This window comes from Oncorhynchus mykiss, chromosome 25 (genome assembly GCF_057628025.1).
Source record: "Oncorhynchus mykiss isolate SJ-2025 chromosome 25, ASM5762802v1, whole genome shotgun sequence".
Taxonomy (NCBI): domain Eukaryota; kingdom Metazoa; phylum Chordata; class Actinopteri; order Salmoniformes; family Salmonidae; genus Oncorhynchus; species Oncorhynchus mykiss.
In genome coordinates, this window is record NC_143046.1 from 82,086,451 (window position 1) to 82,108,785 (window position 22,335).

At 43.3% G+C, this 22,335-nt stretch overlaps 2 protein-coding genes across 3 annotated transcripts in view; one reads left to right on the forward strand and one right to left on the reverse strand.

The window, feature by feature from the left end:
- LOC110504236 (ribosomal protein S6 kinase alpha-5) overlaps positions 1-14,616 on the reverse strand; it is a 56,114-nt gene extending 41,498 nt beyond the window's left edge. For both annotated transcript variants that reach the window (XR_016492053.1, XM_090221273.1), the window contains exon 1: positions 14,297-14,616. Coding sequence is in view for 1 of the 2 variants with exons in the window: in XM_090221273.1 (XP_090077399.1) it covers positions 14,297-14,366 (70 nt within the window). In the remaining variant the exon portion in view is untranslated. The remainder of the gene's footprint in view (positions 1-14,296) is intronic.
- A 557-nt stretch (positions 14,617-15,173) lies between these two features.
- LOC110504338 (proton-coupled zinc antiporter SLC30A1-like) lies at positions 15,174-17,943 on the forward strand. The gene is made up of 2 exons (XM_090221274.1): positions 15,174-16,004; positions 16,766-17,943. The coding sequence occupies exons 1-2, from the start codon at positions 15,275-15,277 to the stop codon at positions 17,692-17,694; spliced, it is 1,659 nt and encodes a 552-aa protein (XP_090077400.1). The 5' UTR covers positions 15,174-15,274; the 3' UTR covers positions 17,695-17,943.
- Positions 17,944-22,335: the final 4,392 nt, after the last annotated feature.

Below are 22,335 nucleotides of genomic sequence, written 5' to 3' on the forward strand. Positions count from 1 at the left end.
AGCTTTTAATATTTGTTTAAATAAAAAAAAGTGAGCGTTGAGGTTTTTCACTTTTCAATGATCATCACATTTTTGGGGTTGCACCTCGACTCACATTGGTTGAGCGCCCTCCACTTCTTTCCTAATTACTTTTAGCAACATTTACATTTTAAGAAAAGTGATATATTGGTGTGTGTGCATTGCTTTTTATTTATACAGTTCTTCCGAAGAATAATCACATGTGGAAAATGTCATGCCCCCTTGTATTTAACCTTATTTTTATTTTTTTATTTTACATCTGGCCCCAAGTAAGAATATTTGTATGTACTATATATCCCCATTAGCTGCTGCCAAGGCACACAGACACATAAGCATGCATAGACAAACATGCTTTACAGAGCCAGTGGCAGGTCATTGATACCTGCTTTACAGAGCCAGTGGCAGGTCATTGATACCTGCTTTACAGAGCCAGTGGCAGGTCATTGATACCTGCTTTACAGACCCAGTGGCAGGTCATTGATACCTATTTTACAGAGCCAGTGGCAGGTCATTGATAAAGATTGAAAAAAGTAAGGGGCCTAGACTGCTGTCCTGGGAAATGCCTGACTACCTGGATAATTTTGGAGAGGCTTCCATTAAAGAACACCCACTGTGTTCTGTTACAGGTAACTCTCGATTCACAATATAGCAGGGGCTATAGTTGAATAACCCAGGACTACAGTTGAATAGCCCTGGCCTAAACCATTCTTTTACACCTGTTGGAGTCAGTTGGCGCACCATTGCACACTGCCTTCATAGAGCTGCAGTATCTACTTGTAAGCCTACTAATAGCCATACAATATCAAACATTCACAAAATGTTAACTTTATTAGGGAAATATCAAAAAGTAAGTCAAGTCATAGTTTATAGGGAAATGTGAACAGGTTATTATATTGCAGCATTAAATTACGTTTTGTATCTTTGGTTTTTCCTCTTCATGGTTTGAGTGCAAGTAGCCCTATAGTAGCCAGATAGACCTAGCGGTAATTATATTATATTGCGGCAAACATTACATTTGGAACTTCATTTGGCCAAAGAAAATAAAATAATGAAACAAAACAATTGTTGCACGGTCCCCGCAGCCGGACAACTTTCTTATGGCTTCTGGAGGGAAATGCTGTAGGAATGCTCAATCGGTGTCGCTCATTCAGCCGACAGAAACTTTCAACCGGTTTTCCCCATTAAGCAGCGAGTCGGAGTCTGAGGCCGAGCCTTCTCTTGTCTCTACTCCTCCCGTTACGGGGTCTGAGACGTCGAAGCTTCCCACCATTAACTGTGACAAATTGAAAACCCTAGTCATTGGCGACTCCATTAACCGCAGTATTAGACTTAAAACTAATCATCCAGCGATCATACACTGTTTACCAGGGGGCAGGGCTACCGACGTTAAGGCTAATCTGAAGATGGTGCAGGCTAAAGCTAAAACTGGCGAGTGTAGAGAGTATACAGATATTGTTATCCACATCGGCACCAACGATGTTAGGATGAAACAGTCAGAGGTCACCAAGCGCAACATAGCTTCTGCGTGTAAATCAGCTAGAAAGATAAGTCGGCATCGAGTAATTATCTCTGGCCCCCTCCCAGTTAGGGGGAGTGATGAGCTCTACAGCAGTCTCACAACTCAATCGCTGGTTGAAAACTGTTTTCTGCCCCTCCCAAAAGATAGAATTTGTAGATAATTGGCCCTCTTTCTGGGACTCACCCACAAACAGGACCAAGCCTGGCCTGCTGAGGAGTGACGGACTCCATCCTAGCTGGAGGGGTGCTCTCATCTTATCTACCAACATAGACAGGGCTCTAAGTCCTCTAGCTCCACAATGAAATAGGGTGCAGGCCAGGCAACAGGCTGTTAGCCAGCCTGCCAGCTTAGTGGAGTCTGCCACTAGCACAGTCAGTGTAGTCAGCTCAGCTATCCCCATTGAGACAGTGTCTGTGCCTCGACCAAGGTTGGGCAAAACTAAACATGGCGGTGTTCACCTTAGCAATCTCACTAGGATAAAGACCTCCTCCATTCCTGCCATTATTGAAAGAGATCGTGATACCTCACATCTCAAAATAGGGCTACTTAATGTTAGATCCCTTACTTCAAAGGCAGTTATAGTCAATGAACTAACCACTGATCATGATCTTGATGTGATTGGCCTGACTGAAACATGGCTTAAGCCTGATGAATTTACTGTGTTAAATGAGGCCTCACCTCCTGGTTACACTAGTACCATATCCCGCCTGCATCCCGCAAAGGCGAAGGTGTTGCTAACATTTACGATAGCAAATTTCAATTTACAGAAAAAAAATTACGCTTTCGTCTTTTGAGCTTCTAGTCATGAAATCTATGCAGCCTACTCAATCACTTTTTATAGCTACTGTTTACAGGCCTCCTGAGCCATATTCAGCGTTCCTCATTGAGTTCCCTGAATTCCTATCGGACCTTGTAGTCATAGCAGATAATATTCTCATTTTTGGTGACTTTAATATTCACATGGAAAAGTCCACAGACCCACTGCAAAAGGCTTTCGGAGCCATCATCGACTCAGTGGGTTGTGGCAGTGTCACAGTCATACTCTGGACCTAGTTTTGTCCCATGGAATAAATGTTGTGGATCTTAATGTTTTTCCTCATAATCCTGGACTATCGGACCACCATTTTATTACGTTTGCAATTGCAACAAATAATCTGCTCAGACCCCAACCAAGGAGCATCAAAAGTTGTGCTATAAATTCACAGACAACACAAAGATTCCTTGATGCCCTTCCAGACTCCCTCTGCCTACCCAAGGACGTCAGAGGACAAAAATCAGTTAACCACCTAACTGAGGAACTCAATTTAACCTTGCGCAATACCCTAGATGCAGTTGCACCCCTAAAAACTAAAAACATTTCTCATAAGAAACTAGCACCCTGGTATACAGAAAATACCCAAGCTCTGAAGCAAGCTTCCAGAAAATTGGAACGGAAATGGCGCCACACCAAAATGGAAGTCTTCCGACTAGCTTGGAAACACAGTACCGTGCAGTATCGAAGAGCCCTCACTGCTGCTCGATCATCCTATTTTTCCAACTTAATTGAGGAAAATAAGAACAATCCGAAATTTATTTTTGATTCTGTTGCAAAGCTAACTAAAAAGCATCATTCCCCAAGTGAGGATGGCTTTCACTTCAGCAGTAATAAATTCATGAACTTCTTTGAGGAAAAGATCATGATTCTTAGAAAGCAAATTACAGACTCCTCTTTAAATCTGAGTATTCCTTCAAAGCTCAGTTGTCCTGAGTCTGCACAACTCTACCAGGACCTAGGTTCAAGAGAGACACTCAAGTGTTTTAGTACTATATCTCTTGACACAATGATGAAAATAATCATGGCCTCTAAACCTTCAAGCTGCATACTGGACCCTATTCCAACTAAACTACTGAAAGAGCTGCTTCCTGTGCTTGGCCCTCCTATGTTGAACATAATAAACGGCTCTCTATCCACCGGATGTGTACCAAACTCACTAAAAGTGGCAGTAATAAAGCTTCTCTTGAAAAAGCCAAACCCAAAAAATATAAAAAACTATCGGCCTTATTTCAAATCTTCCATTCCTCTCAAAAATTTTAGAAAAGGCTGTTGCGCATCAACTCACTGCCTTCCTGAAGACAAGCAATGTATACGAAATGCTTCAGTCTGGTTTTAGACCTCATCATAGCACTGAGACTGCACTTGTGAAGGTGGTAAATGACCTTTTAATGGCATCAGACCGAGGCTCTGCATCTGTCCTCGTGCTCCTAGACCTTAGAGCTACTTTTGATACCATCGATCACCACATTCTTTTGGAGAGATTGGAAACCCAAATTGATCTACACGGACAAGTTCTGGCCTGGTTTAGATCTTATCTGTCGGAAAGATATCAGTTTGTCTCTGTGAATGGTTTGTCCTCTGACAAATCAACTGTAAATCAAATCAGATGTCATTCAAAAACATAATGTTAACTTTCACTGCTATGCGGATGACACACAGCTGTACATTTCAATGAATAATGGTGAAGCCCCAAAATTGCCCTCGCTAGAAGTCTGTGTTTCAGAAATAAGGAAGTGGATGGCTGCCAACTTTCTACTTTTAAACTCAGACAAAACAGAGATGCTTGTTCTAGGTCCCAAGAAACAAATAGATATTCTGTTGAATCTGACAATGAATCTTAATGTTTGTACAGTTGTCTCAAATAAAACTGAAGGACCTCGGTGTCACTCTGGACCCTGATCTCTCTTTTGACGAACATATCAAGACTGTTTCAAGAACAGCTTTTTTCCATCTACGTAACATTGCAAAAATCAGAAACTTTCTGTCCAAAAATGATGCAGAAAAATGTATCCATGCTTTTGTTACTTCTAGGTTAGACTACTGCAATGCTCTACTTTCCGGCTACCTGGATAAAGCACTAAATAAACTTCAGTTAGTGCTAAATACGGCTGCTAGAATCCTGACTAGAACCCAACAATGTGATCATTTTACTCCAGTGCTAGCCTCCCTACACTGACTTCCTGTTAAGGCAAGGGCTGATTTCAAGGTTTTACTGCTAACCTACAAAGTATTACATGGGCATGCTCCTACCTATCTCTCTGATTTGGTCCTGCCGTACATACCTACACGTACGCTACAGTCACAAGACGTAGACCTCCTAATTGTCCCTAGAACTTCTAAGCAAACAACTGGAGGCAGGGCTTTCTCCTATAGAGCTCAATTTTTATGGAATGGTCTGCCTACCCATGTGAGAGACGCAAACTCGGTCTCAACCTTTAAGTCTTTACTGAAGACTAATTTCTTCAGTGGGTCATATGATTGAGTGTAGTCTGGCCCAGGAGTGTGAAGGTGAACGGAAAGGCTCTGGAGCAACGAACCGCCCTTGCTGTCTCTGCCTGGCCGGTTCCCCTCTTTCCACTGGGACTCTCTGCCTCTAACCCTATTACAAGGGCTGAGTCACTGGCTTACTGGTGCTCTTTCATGACGTCCCTAGGAGGGATGCGTCACTTGAGTGGGTTGAGTTACTGACGTGATCTTCCTGTCTGGGTTGGCGGCCCCCCTTGGGTTGTGCCGTGGCGTAGATCTTTGTGGGCTATACTCGGCCTCGTCCCAGGATGGTAAGTTGGTGGTTGAAGATATCCCTCTTGTGGTGTAGGGGCTGTGCTTTGGCAAAGTGGGCGGGGTTATATCCTTCCTGTTTGGCCCTGTCCGGGGGTATCATCGGATGGGGCCACAGTGTCTCCTGACCCCTCCTGTCTCAGCCTCCAGTATTTATGCTGCAGTAGTTTATGTGTCGGGGGGCTAAGGTCAGTTTGTTTTATCTGGAGTACTTATCCTGTCTTATCCGGTGTCCTGTGTGAATTTAAGTATGCTCTCTCTAATTCTCTCTTTCTTTCTCTCTCTCGGATGACCTGAGCCCTAGGACCATGCCTCATGTCCACCTGGCCGTGCTCCTGCTCCAGTTTCAACTGTTCTGCCTGGGGCTATGGAATCCTGACCTGTTCACCGGACGTGCTACCTGTCCCAAACATGCTGTTTTCAACTCTCTAGAGACAGCAGGAGTGGTAGAGGGGTAATGATCGGCTATGAAAAGCCAAATTACATTTACTCCTGAGGTGCTGACTTGCTGCACCCTCGACAACTACTGTAATTATTATTATTTGACCATGCTGGTCATTTATGAAAATTTGAACATCTTGGCCATGTTCTGTTATAATCTCCAACCGGCACAGCCAGAAGAGGACTGGCCACCCCTAATAGCCTGGTTCCTCTAGGTTTCTTCCTAGGTTTTGGCCTTTCTAGGGAGTTTTTCCTTGCCACCGTGCTTCTACACCTGCATTGCTTGCTGGGTTTTAGGCTAGGTTTCTGTACAGCACCGAGATATCAGCTGATGTACGAAGGGCTATATAAATACATTTGACTTGATAAACTAATGATAAATACAAAGTTCTAACTTAATTTAGCCAATGAAATTGTCTCAACAAAATTAAACAAAACACTTTTTGAATATTTAAAGAACTTGTGTACGCTGTGTCGGCAAGATAGAACAGCAGTTTCTGATAAGACAAGGGGCGGCGGACTATTTATTTTTGTAAATAACAGCTGGTGCACAATATCTAAGGAAGTCTGTACGTTTTGCTCGCCTGAGGTAGAGTATCTCATGATAAGCTGTAGACCACACTATCTACCTAGAGAGTTTATCTGTATATTTCGTAGCTGTCTACATACCACTACAGACTTATGCTGTCACGAAGACCGCACTCAATGAGCTGTATTCCACCATAAGCAAACAGGAAAACGCTCACCCAGAGGAGGAGCTCCTAGTGGCCAGGGACTTTTAATGCAGGGAAACTTAAATCCATTTTACCAAATTTCTATCAGCATGTTAAATGTGCAACCAGAGGGGAATAAAACTGGACCACCTTTACCCCACACAAAGAGACGCATAGAAAGCTCTACCTCACCCTCCATTCGGCAAATCTGACCATTATTCTATCCCCCTGATTCCTGCTTACAAGCAAAAATTTAAGCAGGAAGCACCAGTGACTCGATCAATAAAAAGTTGAAGATGTTGAAGATGAAGCAGATGTTAAGCTAGAGGAATATTTTGTTAGCACAGACTGGAATATGTTCCGGGATTCCTCCGATGGCTTTGAGGAGTACACCACATCAGTCATTGGCTTCATTAACAAGTGCATCGATGACATCATCCCCACAGTGACTGTACGTATATACCCCAACCAGAAGCCACGGATTACAGGCAACATCCGCACTGAGCTAAAGGCTACTTTCAAGGAGCGGGACTTTAACCTGGAAGCTTATAATAAATCCCGCTATGCCCTCCGACGAACCATCAAACAGGCAAAGCGTCATTACAGGACAAAGATCAAACTACACCTGCTCTGATGCTCGTCGGATGTGGCAGGGCTTGCAAACCATCACAGACTACAAAGGGAAGCACAGCCGAGAGCTGCCCAGTGACACGAGCCTACCAGATGAGCTAAACTACTTCTGTGCTCGCTTCGAGGAAAATAACACTAAAAATTGCATGAGAGCACCAGCTGTTCCGGAAGACTGTGTGATCACGCTCTCCGCAGCCGATGTAATTAAGACCTCTAAACAGGTCAACATTCACAAGGCCGCAGGGCCAGACGGATTACTAGGACGTGTACTGTGAGCATGCGCTGATCAACTGGCAAGTGTCTTCACTGACATTTTCAACCTCTCCCTGTCCGAGTCTGTAACACCAACATGTTTTAAGTAGCCACCATAGTCCCAGTGCCCAAGAACACTAAGGTAACCTGCCAAAATAACTACCGACCCATAGTACTCACATCTGTAGCCATGAAGTGCTTTGAAAGGCTGGTCATGGCTCACATCAACACCATTATCCCAGAAACCCTAGACCCACTTCAATTTGCATACCGCCCTAACAGATCCACAGATGTGGAATAGAGACTGCATCTCCACACTTCCCTTTCCCACCTGGACAAAAGGAACACCTATGTGAGAATGCTATTAATTGACTACAGCTCAGCATTCAACATTATAGTGTCCTCAAAGCTCATCAATAAGCTAAAGACCCTGGGACTAAACACCTCCCTTTGCAACTGGATCCTGGACTTCCTGACAGGACGCCCCCAGGTGGTAAGGGTAGGGAACAACACATCCGCCACAATGATCCTTAACACAGGGGCCCCTCAGGGGTGCATGCTCAGTCCCATCCTGTACTCCCTGTTCACTCATGACTGCACGACCAGGCACAACTCCAACACCATCATTAAGTTTGCCGATGACACAACAGTGGTAGGCCTGATCACTGACAACGACGAGACAGCCTGTAGGGAGGTCAGAGACCTGGCCGTGTGGTGCCAGGACAACAACCTCTCCCTCAACGTGATCAAGACAAAGGAGATGATTGTGGACTACAGGAAAATGAGGACCGAGCACGCCCCCATTCTCTGTAGAGGAGCAGGTTGAAAGCTTCAAATTCCTTGGTGTCCACATTACCAACACGTACCAACACGGTCCAAGCACACCAAGACAGTCATGAAGAGGGCACGACAAAACCTATTCCCCCTCAGGAGACTGAAAAGATTTGGCATGGGTCCTCAGATTCTCAAAAGGTTCTACAGCTGCACCATCGAGAGCATCCTGACTAGTTGCATCACTGCCTGGTATGGCAACTACTCGGCCTCTGACCGCAAGGCACTACAGAGGGTAGTGCGTATGGCCGGCCCAGTACATCACTGTGGCAAAGCTTCCTGCCATCCATGACCTCTATACCAGGCGGTGTCATAGGAAGGCCTGTAAAAATCGTCAAAGACTCCAGCCACCCTAGTCATAGACTGTTCTCTCTGCTACCGCATGGCAGGCAGTACCCGGAGCTCCAAGTCTAGGTCCAAGAGGCTTTTAAACAGCTTATACCCCGAAGCCATAAGACTCCTGAACATCTAATCAAATGGCTACCCAGACTATTTGCATTTCCCCCCAACCCCATATTTTACACCGCTGCTACTCTGTTGTTGTTGTTGTTGTTGTTGTTGTTGTTGTTGTTGTTGTTGTTGTTGTTGTTATCTATGCATAGTCACTTGCATAGTCACAATAACTCTACCTACATGTACATATTACCTCAATTACCTTGACTAACCGGTGCCCCCGCACACTGACTCTGTACCGGTACCCCCCTGTATATAGTCTTGCTATTGTTATTTTACAGCTGTTATTTAACTACTTGTTATTTTTAATTCTTGTTAGTTATTTTTATTTTTTAACTGCATTGTTGGTTAGGGGCTCGTAAGTAAGCATTTCACTGTAAGGTCTACTGTTGTATTCAGAGCATGTGACTAATACAATTTGATTTGATTCTTAAATAGGCCTTCAATAATAACAATAATGATATACAATAATAATAATGAGAAAACAAATGATAATAAATATGAAAACAAACTTTAAAATTTTTTTTTGCATCAAACCTGAATATCGAGTTGCATACAGTCTACTTGACAGCACCAATGTTCTTCTCATCTTTGTCCAATACAATATTAAAACGTGTCCCCACGGAGGTCATTTCCCTTGCTGGCTTCTGTTTACTATACTCTTTCTAACTTTTGTTTTACTTCAATGAAAAAGGCTTCCATCTTCGCAATCAACAGTAGCCAAGGACAAGGCTGCTCTCACTTGCTCTCCCTCTGTCCTCAGCAGCAGGCACATGCCATGCGAGTGGCCAGAACCAGTTTCAGCTGGACATAAGCGCTAAGTTTTATTGAGTTGCAATTGGCTGACACAGATGATAAGCTTGCGCAGTTCTCATCCCTTCACACATAAAATTAACAGAGGAAGGGCACAATCGGGTCCAGTCGGTAAAGGGTTGTTCCACCTCTAAAAGCATAAGGTGGATCGATACCCATAATCTCTGATTTTTCTGAAATTGTTTATGTTAGGATAAGCATTCCTGCAACATTTTGTTGAAATATAATTTTATCTCTGAGAAATTAAGAAAATTGATTGCACTCAAAGCTATTTTCATTTATAGGATTCATATAGTATTCCATAAATATAGTGCCTAACGTCAGATCGACTACAGCTCGGCATTTAACACCATAGTACCCTCCAAGCTCGTCATCAAGCTCGAGACCCTGGGTCTCGACCGCGCGCTGTGCAACTGGGTACTGGACTTCCTGACGGGCCGCCCCCAGGTGGTGAGGATAGGCAACAACATCTCCACCCCGCTCAACACTGGAGCCCCACAAGGGTGCGTTCTGAGCCCTCTCCTGTACTCCCTGTTCACCCAGGACTGCGTGGCCACGCACGCCTCCAACTCAATCATCAAGTTTGCGGATGACACAACAGTGGTAGGCTTGATTACCAACAACGACGAGACGGCCTTCTGGGAGGAGGTGAGGGCCCTCGGAATGTGGTGTCAGGAAAATAACCTCACACTCAACGTCAACAAAACTAAGGAGATGATTGTGGACTTCAGGAAACAGCAGAGGGAACACCCCCCTATCCACATTGATGGAACAGTAGTGGAGAGGGTAGCAAGTTTTAAGTTCCTCGGCATACACATCACAGACAAACTGAATTGGTCCACCCACACAGACAGCATCGTGAAGAAGGCGCAGCAGCGCCTCTTCAACCTCAGGAGGCTGAAGAAATTCGGCTTGTCTCCAAAAGCACTCACAAACTTCTACAGATGCACAATCGAGAGCATCCTGGCGGGCTGTATCACCCCCTGGTATGGCAACTGCTCCGCCCACAACCGTAAGGCTCTCCAGAGGGTAGTGAGGTCTGCACAACGCATCACGGGGGCAAACTACCTGCCCTCCAGGACACCTACACCACCCGATGTTACAGGAAGGACATAAAGATCATCAAGGACAACAACCACCCGAGCCACTGCCTGTTCACCCCGCTATCATCCAGAAGGCGAGGTCAGTACAGGTGCATCAAAGCTGGGACCGAGAGACTGAAAAACAGCTTCTATCTCAAGGCCATCAGACTGTTAAACAGCCACCACTAACATTGAGTGGCTGCTGCCAACACACTGACTCAACTCCAGCCACTTTAATAATGGGAATTGATGGGAAATGATGTAAAATATATCACTAGCCACTTTAAACAATGCTACCTAATATAATGTTTACACACCCTACATTATTCATCTCATATGTATATGTATATACTGTACTCTATATCATCTACTGCATCTTTATGTAATACATGTATCACTAGCCACTTTAAACTATGCCACTTTGTTTACATACTCATCTCATATGTATATACTGTACTCGATACCATCTACTGTATCTTGCCTATGCCGCTCTGTACCATCACTCATTCATATATCTTTATGTACATATTCTTTATCCCCTTACACTTGTGTGTATAAGACAGTAGTTTTGGAATTGTTAGTTAGATTACTTGTTGGTTATTACTGCATTGTCGGAACTAGAAGCACAAGCATTTCGCTACACTCGCATTAACATCTGCTAACCATGTGTATGTGACAAATAAAATTTTATTTGAAAAGTATTGTCTCTTAAACCTATGTAATGTATTCCCAGTGAATTTGGTGATGTTTTTTCCCCCACATTGTTCAAAAAAATGTGTAATTTAAGTTGATCGGTTTATGTCCCATCCTACATCCTGATATTCACAGGTTCTGACCACCCCTCCCCCTCGATGTTAAAGGGATAGTTAAACCAGATTACAAAATGACAAATTGGTTTCCTTACCCTGTAAGCAGTTTTTGGACAAGGTATGACAGAAATCCATGCTTTGCTTTTGTTGTCCAATATTTCAAATGCTCTCTTTTTAGCACAAATCCAATGTAAGTCAATTGTACCTATACTTGCATTTTCACACTTCATGTCCAAATCATCAAAAATGTATGTTCAAATCTCTATGATGTTACTTATAGAGTCTGGACACACCAACTCATTCAAGGATTTTTCTTTTCTATCTTCTACATTGTAGAATAATAGTGAAGACATAAAAACTATGAAATAACACATATGGAATCATGTAGTAACCAAAGAAAGTGTTAAACAAATCAAAGTATATTTTAGATTCTTCAAAGTAGCCACCCTTTGCCTTGATGACAGCTTTGCACACTCTTGGCATTCTCTCAACCAGCTTCATGCATTCTCTTCAACCTGGAATGCATTTCAATTAACAGGTGTGCCTTGTTAAAAGTTAACTTGTGGAAGTTCTTTCCTTCTTAATGTGTTTGAGCCAATCAGTTGTGTTGTGGTATACAGAAGATAGCCCTATTTGGTAAAAGACCAAGTCCATAATATGGCAAGAACAGCTCAAATAAGCAAAGAGAAACGACAGTCCATCATTACTTTAAGACATGAAGGTCAGTCAATGAGGAACATTTCAAGAACTTTGAAAGTTTCTTCAAGTGCTGTCGCAAAAACCATAAAGCGCTATGATGAAACTCTCATGAGGAACGCCACAGGAATGGAAGACCCAGAGTTACCTCTAATGAACTTATCCTCTGCAGCAGAGTTACCAGCCTCAGAAATGTCAAAGTTTAAGTAACAGACACATCTCAACATCAACTGTAGAAAATAGTAAAAATAAAGAAAAACCCTTGAATGAGTAGGTGTATATTTTTCATTTTTTGTGTAGATTTTTTTTTTACATTTAAATCAATTTTAATCCCACTTTCTAACACAAACTGTGAAGAAATCCAAGGGGTCTCAATACTTTTGCAAGGCACTGTATATTTTGTGGAGACTTCAGTCCTCGGCCCATCCTTAAAATCAACACAAAACTCATACAAACACATGACCCACAGGTTGATGATGATCATTAAAGGCAAGGTCAGAGTTATAAACTGGGAAGCCACCTAGTGTATGAGAACAGAACATGTGTGATGCAACTTCACCCATTAAAACAACATTCAAGGACAGGGCACATTGTAACAAAATAGGCTAAATAGGAAGGACTGCTGTAGCACAGGCTATCTAAAGCAGAAAACAGACACAGCTGTGAGCTAAAACAATTTTTTTTATTTTCAGTGAGACAATTTATTTCTCGCTCTTCAACACCCCTGTTTTTGAAAACACTTGATTTATTTATTATTCCTCCTGGGTTCCTGCATGACAACTTCTTTCTGTGTTTTTACAGCTGGCTAAAGCATTGGTACCAACTAAACTGACCTCTAATCTAGAACACGGGCATATTATATTCAGACACAGCCTGGAATAGATCACTACACTTTGCATGCAGATATCAACAATGATGGCTGATAGTGCTTTGTGCACATACACATTAAGGGGAGGGGAGGGGAGCGAGAGAGAGATATCAACAATGTTGGCTACTAATGCTTTGTGCACAAACACATTAAGGGGAGGGGGAGGGGAGAGAGAGAGAGAGATCAACAATGATTGCTACTAATGCTTTGTGCACAAACACATTAAGGGCAGAGAGAGAGCGGGAGCAAGCGAGAGAGATAGAAAGACAGGAAAGATAAGAGAGAGAGAGGAGAGATAAGAGATAGAGACAGGGATAGGTGAGAGAGGGAAGCTTGTATGTAGCCTTAGCCTAATAAGCCCATGCACATCACTCTCACACAGTGTGGACTGCTGCTCAGCTAAGAAACGACTCAGCAATAATGCTGAGGCTGCATAGTGCTGAGATTGAGCTAGCATCGTAGATAGATATTTGGCAGAAATGGGGCCACCTTCCTATCTAGAGGAAACAGAGTGATGTGCCTCGAGAACCTCACAGGGGCATCCTCTATTTATCTTGTTTAATTGGAGTGCATGTGTGTTACTAGGATGGATGCATTGGTGGTGCGGTGCCCTTCACTAGTCAGGCTTTCCTCAGAGGGCTGTTTTTTACTTTACAGTCGCTGCGATCTCAACGCTTAGTGAAGTGAGCTAGATGGAAGATTTGGAAAATGCTGTAATTAAGTATTCATATGTATGTTGGATCATGGATATGACTATCAATTAATAGTAATTACACTGCCAAGCATTGGTCGGCATAATCAGAGTAACATCACATGAAGCTAATAAAGATGACATTCTTAGTAGCAACAGAAAACCGTTCAATTTTACTTGCAATAAATGATTCCATTGTGACATCCTCCAAAATCCATGATGGGGTGTGATAATGGAAACTTGAAAGACAGACAGGGCAGTGTATGCAACAACTGAAGATGCAACTCAGATGACAGGTCTCACTCAAGGTTCTCTCGCCTGACATCCATGGAATAATGACAGCCGAACAAAACAACCACCATGGCGGAACACAAGACGCGAATAGGCATATTACCTACTACTGTTATGTAACTACCGCAACGAATGGAAAACAGGTTTACACATACAGCTAGCTAGCAAACATGAGCTATTGGCCAACACTCCCCTGTCAAGCGCACGTCGGTCTTCTACTTCCAAGGGTTAGCTAATGTTTGATGTTTTGTACTTGTCATTTTGTGGACTGAATGATAACTAATGTCACAGTTTTGAAACATGAGCCTGCATGGCGACGGTCAAGTTAACTTAGTTTGCTTAGCAAATCGCATGGCTTGATACTTTACCTGCCTTTTTGGGATTTGACAGACTGCACTTGCAAATCCCAGCGGCAGAGTAACGTTAGCTAGTGTAGCTAGCTAAATTAGCTAACCGTTGCCATTTCATTAACTAGCTAACCGGTTATTTAGATAGCTAACGTTAATCACCGTCAGCAAATTTAGTAGCTAGATAAATTAATCTAACATTATTATCTAACGTTAGCTAGTTAGAAATATAGCTAGCTGGACAACTTACCATTTTTCAGCTCATGTTTCACAGTAAACGGTTCACCTTCTCTAGAAGATCCTTCCATCGAAGATGGCATTGTATTCCAAATGTGCCCAACGATACACTTGCTGGCTAGCACATCAGTAACATTACTTAGATCGTTTGAAATTACAGAAACACATGTAGCTAGCTATATTTAGTTTCAATGTGGTGTTGACCAGCTAGCTTTGATTGAAAAAAATTGGGTTAGCTTGTCAAGCAAAACAAAAATGTGTCAAAACAAGACAGCTTAGAGGGGGAGGGGTAACCACTACTACACCTTCAAGACCAAGCCCCCCTTCAGCTGTGATTGGGGTTGCTATGTGGAGTATTAACATTTGATTGGGCCCATTTTGCTATACGTGACCGATAGGCCATACTTCCTGCCCCCTTATTGGTCAAATACTTGACAGCGAATATCAGTGTCCTCCTCCTCACGAGACGAGAGCAACGCCGGCTGGAAATATAGACGAACAGAGAACAGCATCTCAAACATCTCTCGTAGTTGTCTTTTGCCACCACCTTGTGGTGGTGAAATGAAAATAAATGTTGATAATCAACATATAGCCTAACTAAACCCATATGATAGATTGTGTAATTTGTGATTTATACGAACTAACAAATTGAAACTTCATCAAATACTGCAACAAAAAGTGTAATGGATGATTATTTTGGTGCATCAGCTCTCAGCAAACAGCACTAATCCACTTCAGTTGTGTAACATTTTGTATTTTATTTAACCTTTATTTTATCAGGGAGTCTTGACACCAAGGTCTCTTTTACAGATAAACCCCAAATTACATAAATTACAGAAAATACACACATCAAAATATAAATGCAAGCAAAAAGAAAAACATGGTCATAAAAAAACACACATTCATCAGTAATAAGGTCCTCAACCAGGTTTCTGAATGACCCTAGAGGCACCAAAACATCACATTTAAGAACATATAGTTAGTTACTAACATGGTTGCATGCCATTTGGTCAATGAAGCACGAGGGAAACAAGCCGTTGCTTCTACAAGTTGCCCCTGGCGACCGGTTTGGTTGCTGTCCAAGGTGCTAGTTTGCCACTACAACTCGCAAGATAGTTTGAAGATACTCGACCAATTTTTGTTCGACTCTTATATTGCTGCGGTGAAAATGGCTTGGGAACGAAATCGTCTCCGACTGCTCTGCATGCTGTCCATTACTTTTGCGTTTTTCATTGTTGAGGTTGTCGTCAGCCGTATGACTGCTTCCCTGTCAATGCTGTCATACTCTTTCCATATGCTGCCGGGTGTCATTGCCCTGGTTGTGGCCCTGATTGCTGTGCACTTCTCTGAGAAAACTCAAGCAACGAGTCAAAATACTTTCGGATGGATCAGAGCAGAAGTGATGGGTGCTCTGGTCAACGCCGTATTCCTAACTGCCATGTGCTTTACCATCAGTATTGAGGCAGGCGAGCGGTTCACAGTGCCTCACGAGATTGAAAGTCCCCGAGTGGTTATTGGAGTTGGAGCTGCGGGACTTCTTGTAAACTTGCTCGGTCTTTTGTTGTTCCACGAACACGCAGGATACGGTCACTCGCATGGTGGCTCTCATGGAATTAACACACTTCACAAATCCGAGAGAGTGGGGAGAGAATCCTTTGACGATGAAACCAGTAGGCCTATCCTGTTTGATTGCAGTCTGAAGACAGGGGATCTCAGAGCAGGTCCAGGAGGAGATCACGGTATGTCTGTTGTATTTACCTTTTCTTTTGTAGTTGTTTGATAATTGTTGCTGTATGAGTAATGTTCTTTGTGATCATCAAATAACACAATGTTTAGTGAAGGGAAATGAATGTACCACTGTTTAAAGGGATACTTCAGGATTTTGGCAGTGAAGCCCTTTATCTACTTGCCCAGAGTCAGATGAACTCGTGGATGGCATTTTTATGTCTCTGCGTGCAGTTTGAAGGACGTTGCTAACTAGCGTTAGCGCAATGACTGGAAGTCTATGGTAACTGCTAGCATGTTAGTTAAAAATCCAACAGAGGTCACAATCCTGCAAATTAATTTGTATTACATTTTTAGTAGACACTCTTATCCAGAGCAACTTACATGCGCAATTAGGGTTAAACACCTTGCTCAAGGGCACATTGAAAGATTTTTCACCAGCTCAGGGATTCAAACCAGAAACCTTTTGTTTACTGGCCTATCGCTCTTAACTGCTAAACTACCTGCTGGTCTAATCTGTTGCCCTAATCTGTTTGTAGATGAATACAAGGTAGCCTAATAGTTAGAGGGAAAATGAGGGTAGGCATATATAAATGAGAACGTATAGAAGGGTCTTTGTATAAAGGCCTGTATTATTCATCATTCAGGATTCTTATGCTTAGCCTGGGTACCAGTCTATTTGTGTTAACATTCTACTCCTTGTACTCCATGTCATATGTTATCACCAATCAGGTCTTTTATGTTCAATACTCCACAGAAATCCCCAATAAGGACAACCTTGTGGTCCACATGAAGGACATCACCCTGGAGGATTGGAACGAGAGCCATCATGACTCTGCTTCACAGCTCAACATGCAGGGTGTCTTCCTCCACATGCTGGGTGATGCCCTCAGCTCTGTAATTGTTGTGGTCAACGCTCTAACCTTCACCTACGTGTGGCAGCCTTGCCATGCTGGAGAGACCTGTGTCAACCCATGCTACAACAGCCACGACTACACTGACCACCACCAACAACATGTCAATGTTACACTGATCACCATGCTTGGTAGTAGTACCCAGACTACAGTGCACCTCGCTGGCCCTTGCTGGGTGCTCTACCTCGACCCCACACTCTGCATCATTATGGCGGGCTTCTTACTCTATACCACCTTCCCTCTCCTGAAGGAGTCAGTCCTCATCCTCCTGCAGACTGTTCCTAAACAGATAGACATGCCCCAGCTGCTGGGGAGGCTCAGGGGCCTGGATGGTGTGTTGGCTGTCCACGACCTACACATCTGGCAGCTGGCAGGGAGCAGGATCATTGCCACGGCACACATCAAATGCCTAAACCCAGCTTCCTACATGGATGTGGCCATGCGAATCAAAGGCCTCTTTCATGATGAGGGTATCCATGCCACGACAGTTCAACCAGAGTTTGTTACTGTTAACTTTGAATCTAATATTTACGTCTGTGATCTGTCCTGTGGGAAGCAGTGTGCCCCGAAGCTGTGCTGTGGAAACTTTGACAGAACAGGATTGGGAGGACATGTTAGAGAAGAGGTTGTTTCTTATCAGTATCACTCAATACAACACGCCAACCTCAATACAACAGTCACCCTCTGCAGTGACCATCAAGCTACTGTAACTGCCACGCAGAGCCCCAAGGCTGCCATTTATACAGAGGCAAAATCCTCAGAGTCACAATGAATGTGATTATACATTGGGAACTTGAAACATGTTGAGAGGTTCAATTTAACTTTATATAGTATACTTTGTGCCACAGCAGGAGGCATCGGAAGTGATACTCATCCAACTACATTCCTAGTGTCTGGATATTCTGCCTACTGTGTCTTATGTGAAGCAGTTGGTGCAGACTGAGTGAACAAGTAGTATTACATTCTCTGTGTCATGTCTGGACTATCATTAAAAGTGAAGACTGTTATTTTATCAAATAAATTCTCTGTGTAATTTAATTACGCAATTAAACTAATCATGTAACTTTAATTAACTAGGAAGTCGGGGCACCATGGAAAAATTATGTTTACAAAGTGTCAATTTCCCAAATATAACTCTTCAGATATTTTCATATCTTATCGATTAGTCATTTTCATTCATGCATTATTATTAGCTCATCAGTTCTCATTACTGAACGTCACAAACCCTTGAATATCTGCACGAACCCTAGCCTAAATCACGAATCAGCGATATACAAATTGGCATAATTATTTATTTACTAACTAAGTAAATAATCACACAGAATTACATAACAAACAAACAGTAGATATCTGGGTTACTACATGATACAAAGAAAAAGTCCCTAGCAGACGAAGCTGATATGACGGCTTGGTAGACAAAGGAAGGGTGGGGACTGAGAAAGAGCGGGAAAGACAAAATGAATTCACTACACACAGTTAATAATTGTATTAATTGAAATGCTAATCCTTTGCACGTAGACCACCGCTCATTTGAGAATAATTGCAATGTATATATTTACGCCCGTATGTCGTTGTTGTCTTCTCTGTTGGAATCCGGTCTGTCTGCTGGAGAGTCAATCGACAGAAAGTCTTTGGTTGTGTTCATAATGGATACGTCAGGTGTACCCGTGGTTGACGCATAGAATAGATGTTTCGGCGGTTGTCGGTATTCTTGTCCTAGACTTACATAATTTCCAGCTGCAGACTAGTAATTATACGTCTAGGATTTACTCTTATTCTGTAGTGATCAATAGTCTCAGAGTTGAACCATTTCCAGCCGTGTAGCCAAAACTACAGCAGTATGGTTTCCGTGACCTATAGAGTTTTAGTTATTAACCATTTAACCACCAGAGCATAGGGGCAGTGTATTATATGACCACCATAAAACAGCCGACTTCCCGCTCTCCCCCTCTACGAGAGAGAACACGCTGTAGAGAGGACCCACTGTAACCTGATCCTTCAGATCGTCACAGGAGAGTCATGACATTCCCCTCTACGAGAGATCAGATCGTCACAGGAGAGTCATGACATTCCCCTCTATGAGAGAGAACACGCTGTAGAGAGGACCCACTGTAACCTGATCCTTCAGATCATCACAGGAGAGTCATGACATTCCCCTCTACGAGAGAGAACACGCTGTAGAGAGGACCCACTGTAACCTGATCCTTCAGATCATCACAGGAGAGTCATGACATTCCCCTCTACGAGAGAGAACACGCTGTAGAGAGGACCCACTGTAACCTGATCCTTCAGATCATCACAGGAGAGTCATGACATTCCCCTCTACGAGAGAGAACACGCTGTAGAGAGGACCCACTGTAACCTGATCCTTCAGATCATCACAGGAGAGTCATGACATTCCCCTCTACGAGAGAGAACACGCTGTAGAGAGGACCCACTGTAACCTGATCCTTCAGATCATCACAGGAGAGTCATGACATTCCCCTCTACGAGAGAGAACACGCTGTAGAGAGGACCCACTGTAACCTGATCCTTCAGATCGTCACAGGAGAGTCATGACATTCCCCTCTACGAGAGAGAACACGCTGTAGAGAGGACCCACTGTAACCTGATCCTTCAGATCGTCACAGGAGAGTCATGACATTCCCCTCTACGAGAGAGAACACGCTGTAGAGAGGACCCACTGTAACCTGATCCTTCAGATCGTCACAGGAGAGTCATGACATTCCCCTCTATGAGAGAGAACACGCTGTAGAGAGGACCCACTGTAACCTGATCCTTCAGACCGTCACAGGAGAGTCATGACATTCCCCTCTACGAGAGAGAACACGCTGTAGAGAGGACCCACTGTAACCTGATCCTTCAGATCGTCACAGGAGAGTCATGACATTCCCCTCTACGAGAGATCAGATCATCACAGGAGAGTCATGACATTCCCCTCTACGAGAGAGAACACGCTGTAGAGAGGACCCACTGTAACCTGATCCTACAGATCATCACAGGAGAGTCATGACATTCCCCTCTACGAGAGAGAACACGCTGTAGAGAGGACCCACTGTAACCTGATCCTTCAGATCGTCACAGGAGAGTCATGACATTCCCCTCTAAGAGAGATCATGTCATCACAGGAGAGTCATGACATTCCCCTCTACGAGAGAGAACACGCTGTAGAGAGGACCCACTGTAACCTGATCCTTCAGATCATCACAGGAGAGTCATGACATTCCCCTCTACGAGAGAGAACACGCTGTAGAGAGGACCCACTGTAACCTGATCCTTCAGATCGTCACAGGAGAGTCATGACATTCCCCTCTACGAGAGAGAACACGCTGTAGAGAGGACCCACTGTAACCTGATCCTTCAGATCGTCACAGGAGAGTCATGACATTCCCCTCTACGAGAGAGAACACGCTGTAGAGAGGACCCACTGTAACCTGATCCTTCAGACCGTCACAGGAGAGTCATGACATTCCCCTCTACGAGAGAGAACACGCTGTAGAGAGGACCCACTGTAACCTGATCCTTCAGATCGTCACAGGAGAGTCATGACATTCCCCTCTACGAGAGATCAGATCATCACAGGAGAGTCATGACATTCCCCTCTACGAGAGAGAACACGCTGTAGAGAGGACCCACTGTAACCTGATCCTTCAGATCGTCACAGGAGAGTCATGACATTCCCCTCTACGAGAGATCATGTCATCACAGGAGAGTCATGACATTCCCCTCTACGAGAGAGAACACGCTGTAGAGAGGACCCACTGTAACCTGATCCTTCAGATCATCACAGGAGAGTCATGACATTCCCCTCTACGAGAGAGAACACGCTGTAGAGAGGACCCACTGTAACCTGATCCTTCAGATCATCACAGGAGAGTCATGACATTCCCCTCTACGAGAGAGAACACGCTGTAGAGACGACCCACTGTAACCTGATCCTTCAGATCGTCACAGGAGAGTTATGACAGTCCCCCTCTGGTGGATTCAACTTGGAAGGATTATTCAGATCGTCACAGGAGAGTTATGACAGTCCCCCTCTGGTGGATTCAACTTGGAAGGATTATTCAGATCGTCACAGGAGAGTTATGACAGTCCCCCTCTGGTGGATTCAACTTGGAAGGATTATTCAGAACGTCACAGGAGAGTTGTGACATCTGCCATGGCTTCATGAGCTCTTTAGCTGATTTTGCATTGAATAGTAAGTCACCGTTGTGTCTGTAGGCTTTGCAGGCAACTTGAGTATGCAACTCTTAGAATTGTGCCAGCAATTAGGTCACTGTATTCACAACAATACAGACAAACAGAGACCAGTCTCAGCTGTAAGGATTCAGATACTACTGTACACTGTTCTCAGGGTCTGACACACACACGCACGCACACACATGCACACACATACTCACACACACACGCATAACCCAAGAGGCAAGGACTAAATACCTCCTTATTTTCTTAAACTGTTATCACTTTAACACTTGCTAAGCAACAGTTTGAAAATATTCAACTCTGTTCTGTACAAATTGTACCTGTTTCTATATGTGAGTATTTATTTATTTGATTTATTTCACCTTTATTTAACCAGGTAGGCTAGTTGAGAACAAGTTCTCATTTGCAACTGCGACCTGGCCAAGATAAAGCAAAGCAGTTCGACACATACAACAGGTAGGAATGTGTGTCTATGCTCAAGGATCAAAACTTGACATAATCACCATAGTGGCCCACTGAGTATAAAGACAACACTGAGTCCTAGTCTCTTTCACAGCATTCTATTAGAAAATACCTATTATTTTAAGGATAGGTCCAACATGCCCCTTCAAAACATGCTCCTTCAAAATTATTGAAATGATGTGAAATGATGAATGTTACATTTTTCATAACCATTCATGATTTGTTGCACATATCAGCTACAAGTGTCAAAATGATACACATTTTTCTGACAATATAAATAATTTTACGTCTCGCCTGTCTGCTAGGGCCTCAGCAGACTTTATTTTTGTCCAACGATGTACATTTTAACCCTTGATTGCTGATACTATGTATTGCTATGTAAGGCTCAAATCAGTTTTGCTTTACTTTTTTTTTTTAACTCACTAAGGAGTTATGTAGCAGCTATATGACAACAATGCCTACCATGGTCATTTCCCAGTTGCTGTGAATGTTCAAAATCGTAGTGTAAGAACACATTTAAAGCCTCAAAGGATAAGATGATCCAACTTTCAAAACAAGTCATTTTAAGCTAGCCACAGCATTCAACTAGCTACAGTAGGTAGCTATTTAGCTTTCTAGCACATTTATGCATTTGTTTGTAAACAATTAACAAGCTACTTAGCTACCACTTCATGTTCTTGTCAAACTGTCAACAGAGTAATTAGCAAGCAACAAGATATGCCAAATAACAGTCCAAAAAACACTTGAG

Bases quoted from the DNA above. Each gene is read 5' to 3' on its own strand.
- LOC110504338 (XM_090221274.1), top strand. From the start codon at position 15,275: ATGGTTGCATGCCATTTGGTCAATGAAGCACGAGGGAAACAAGCCGTT. The intron at 16,005-16,765 runs GTCCAGGAGGAG...AATACTCCACAG, and splicing joins GACAGGGGATCTCAGAGCAG to AAATCCCCAATAAGGACAAC.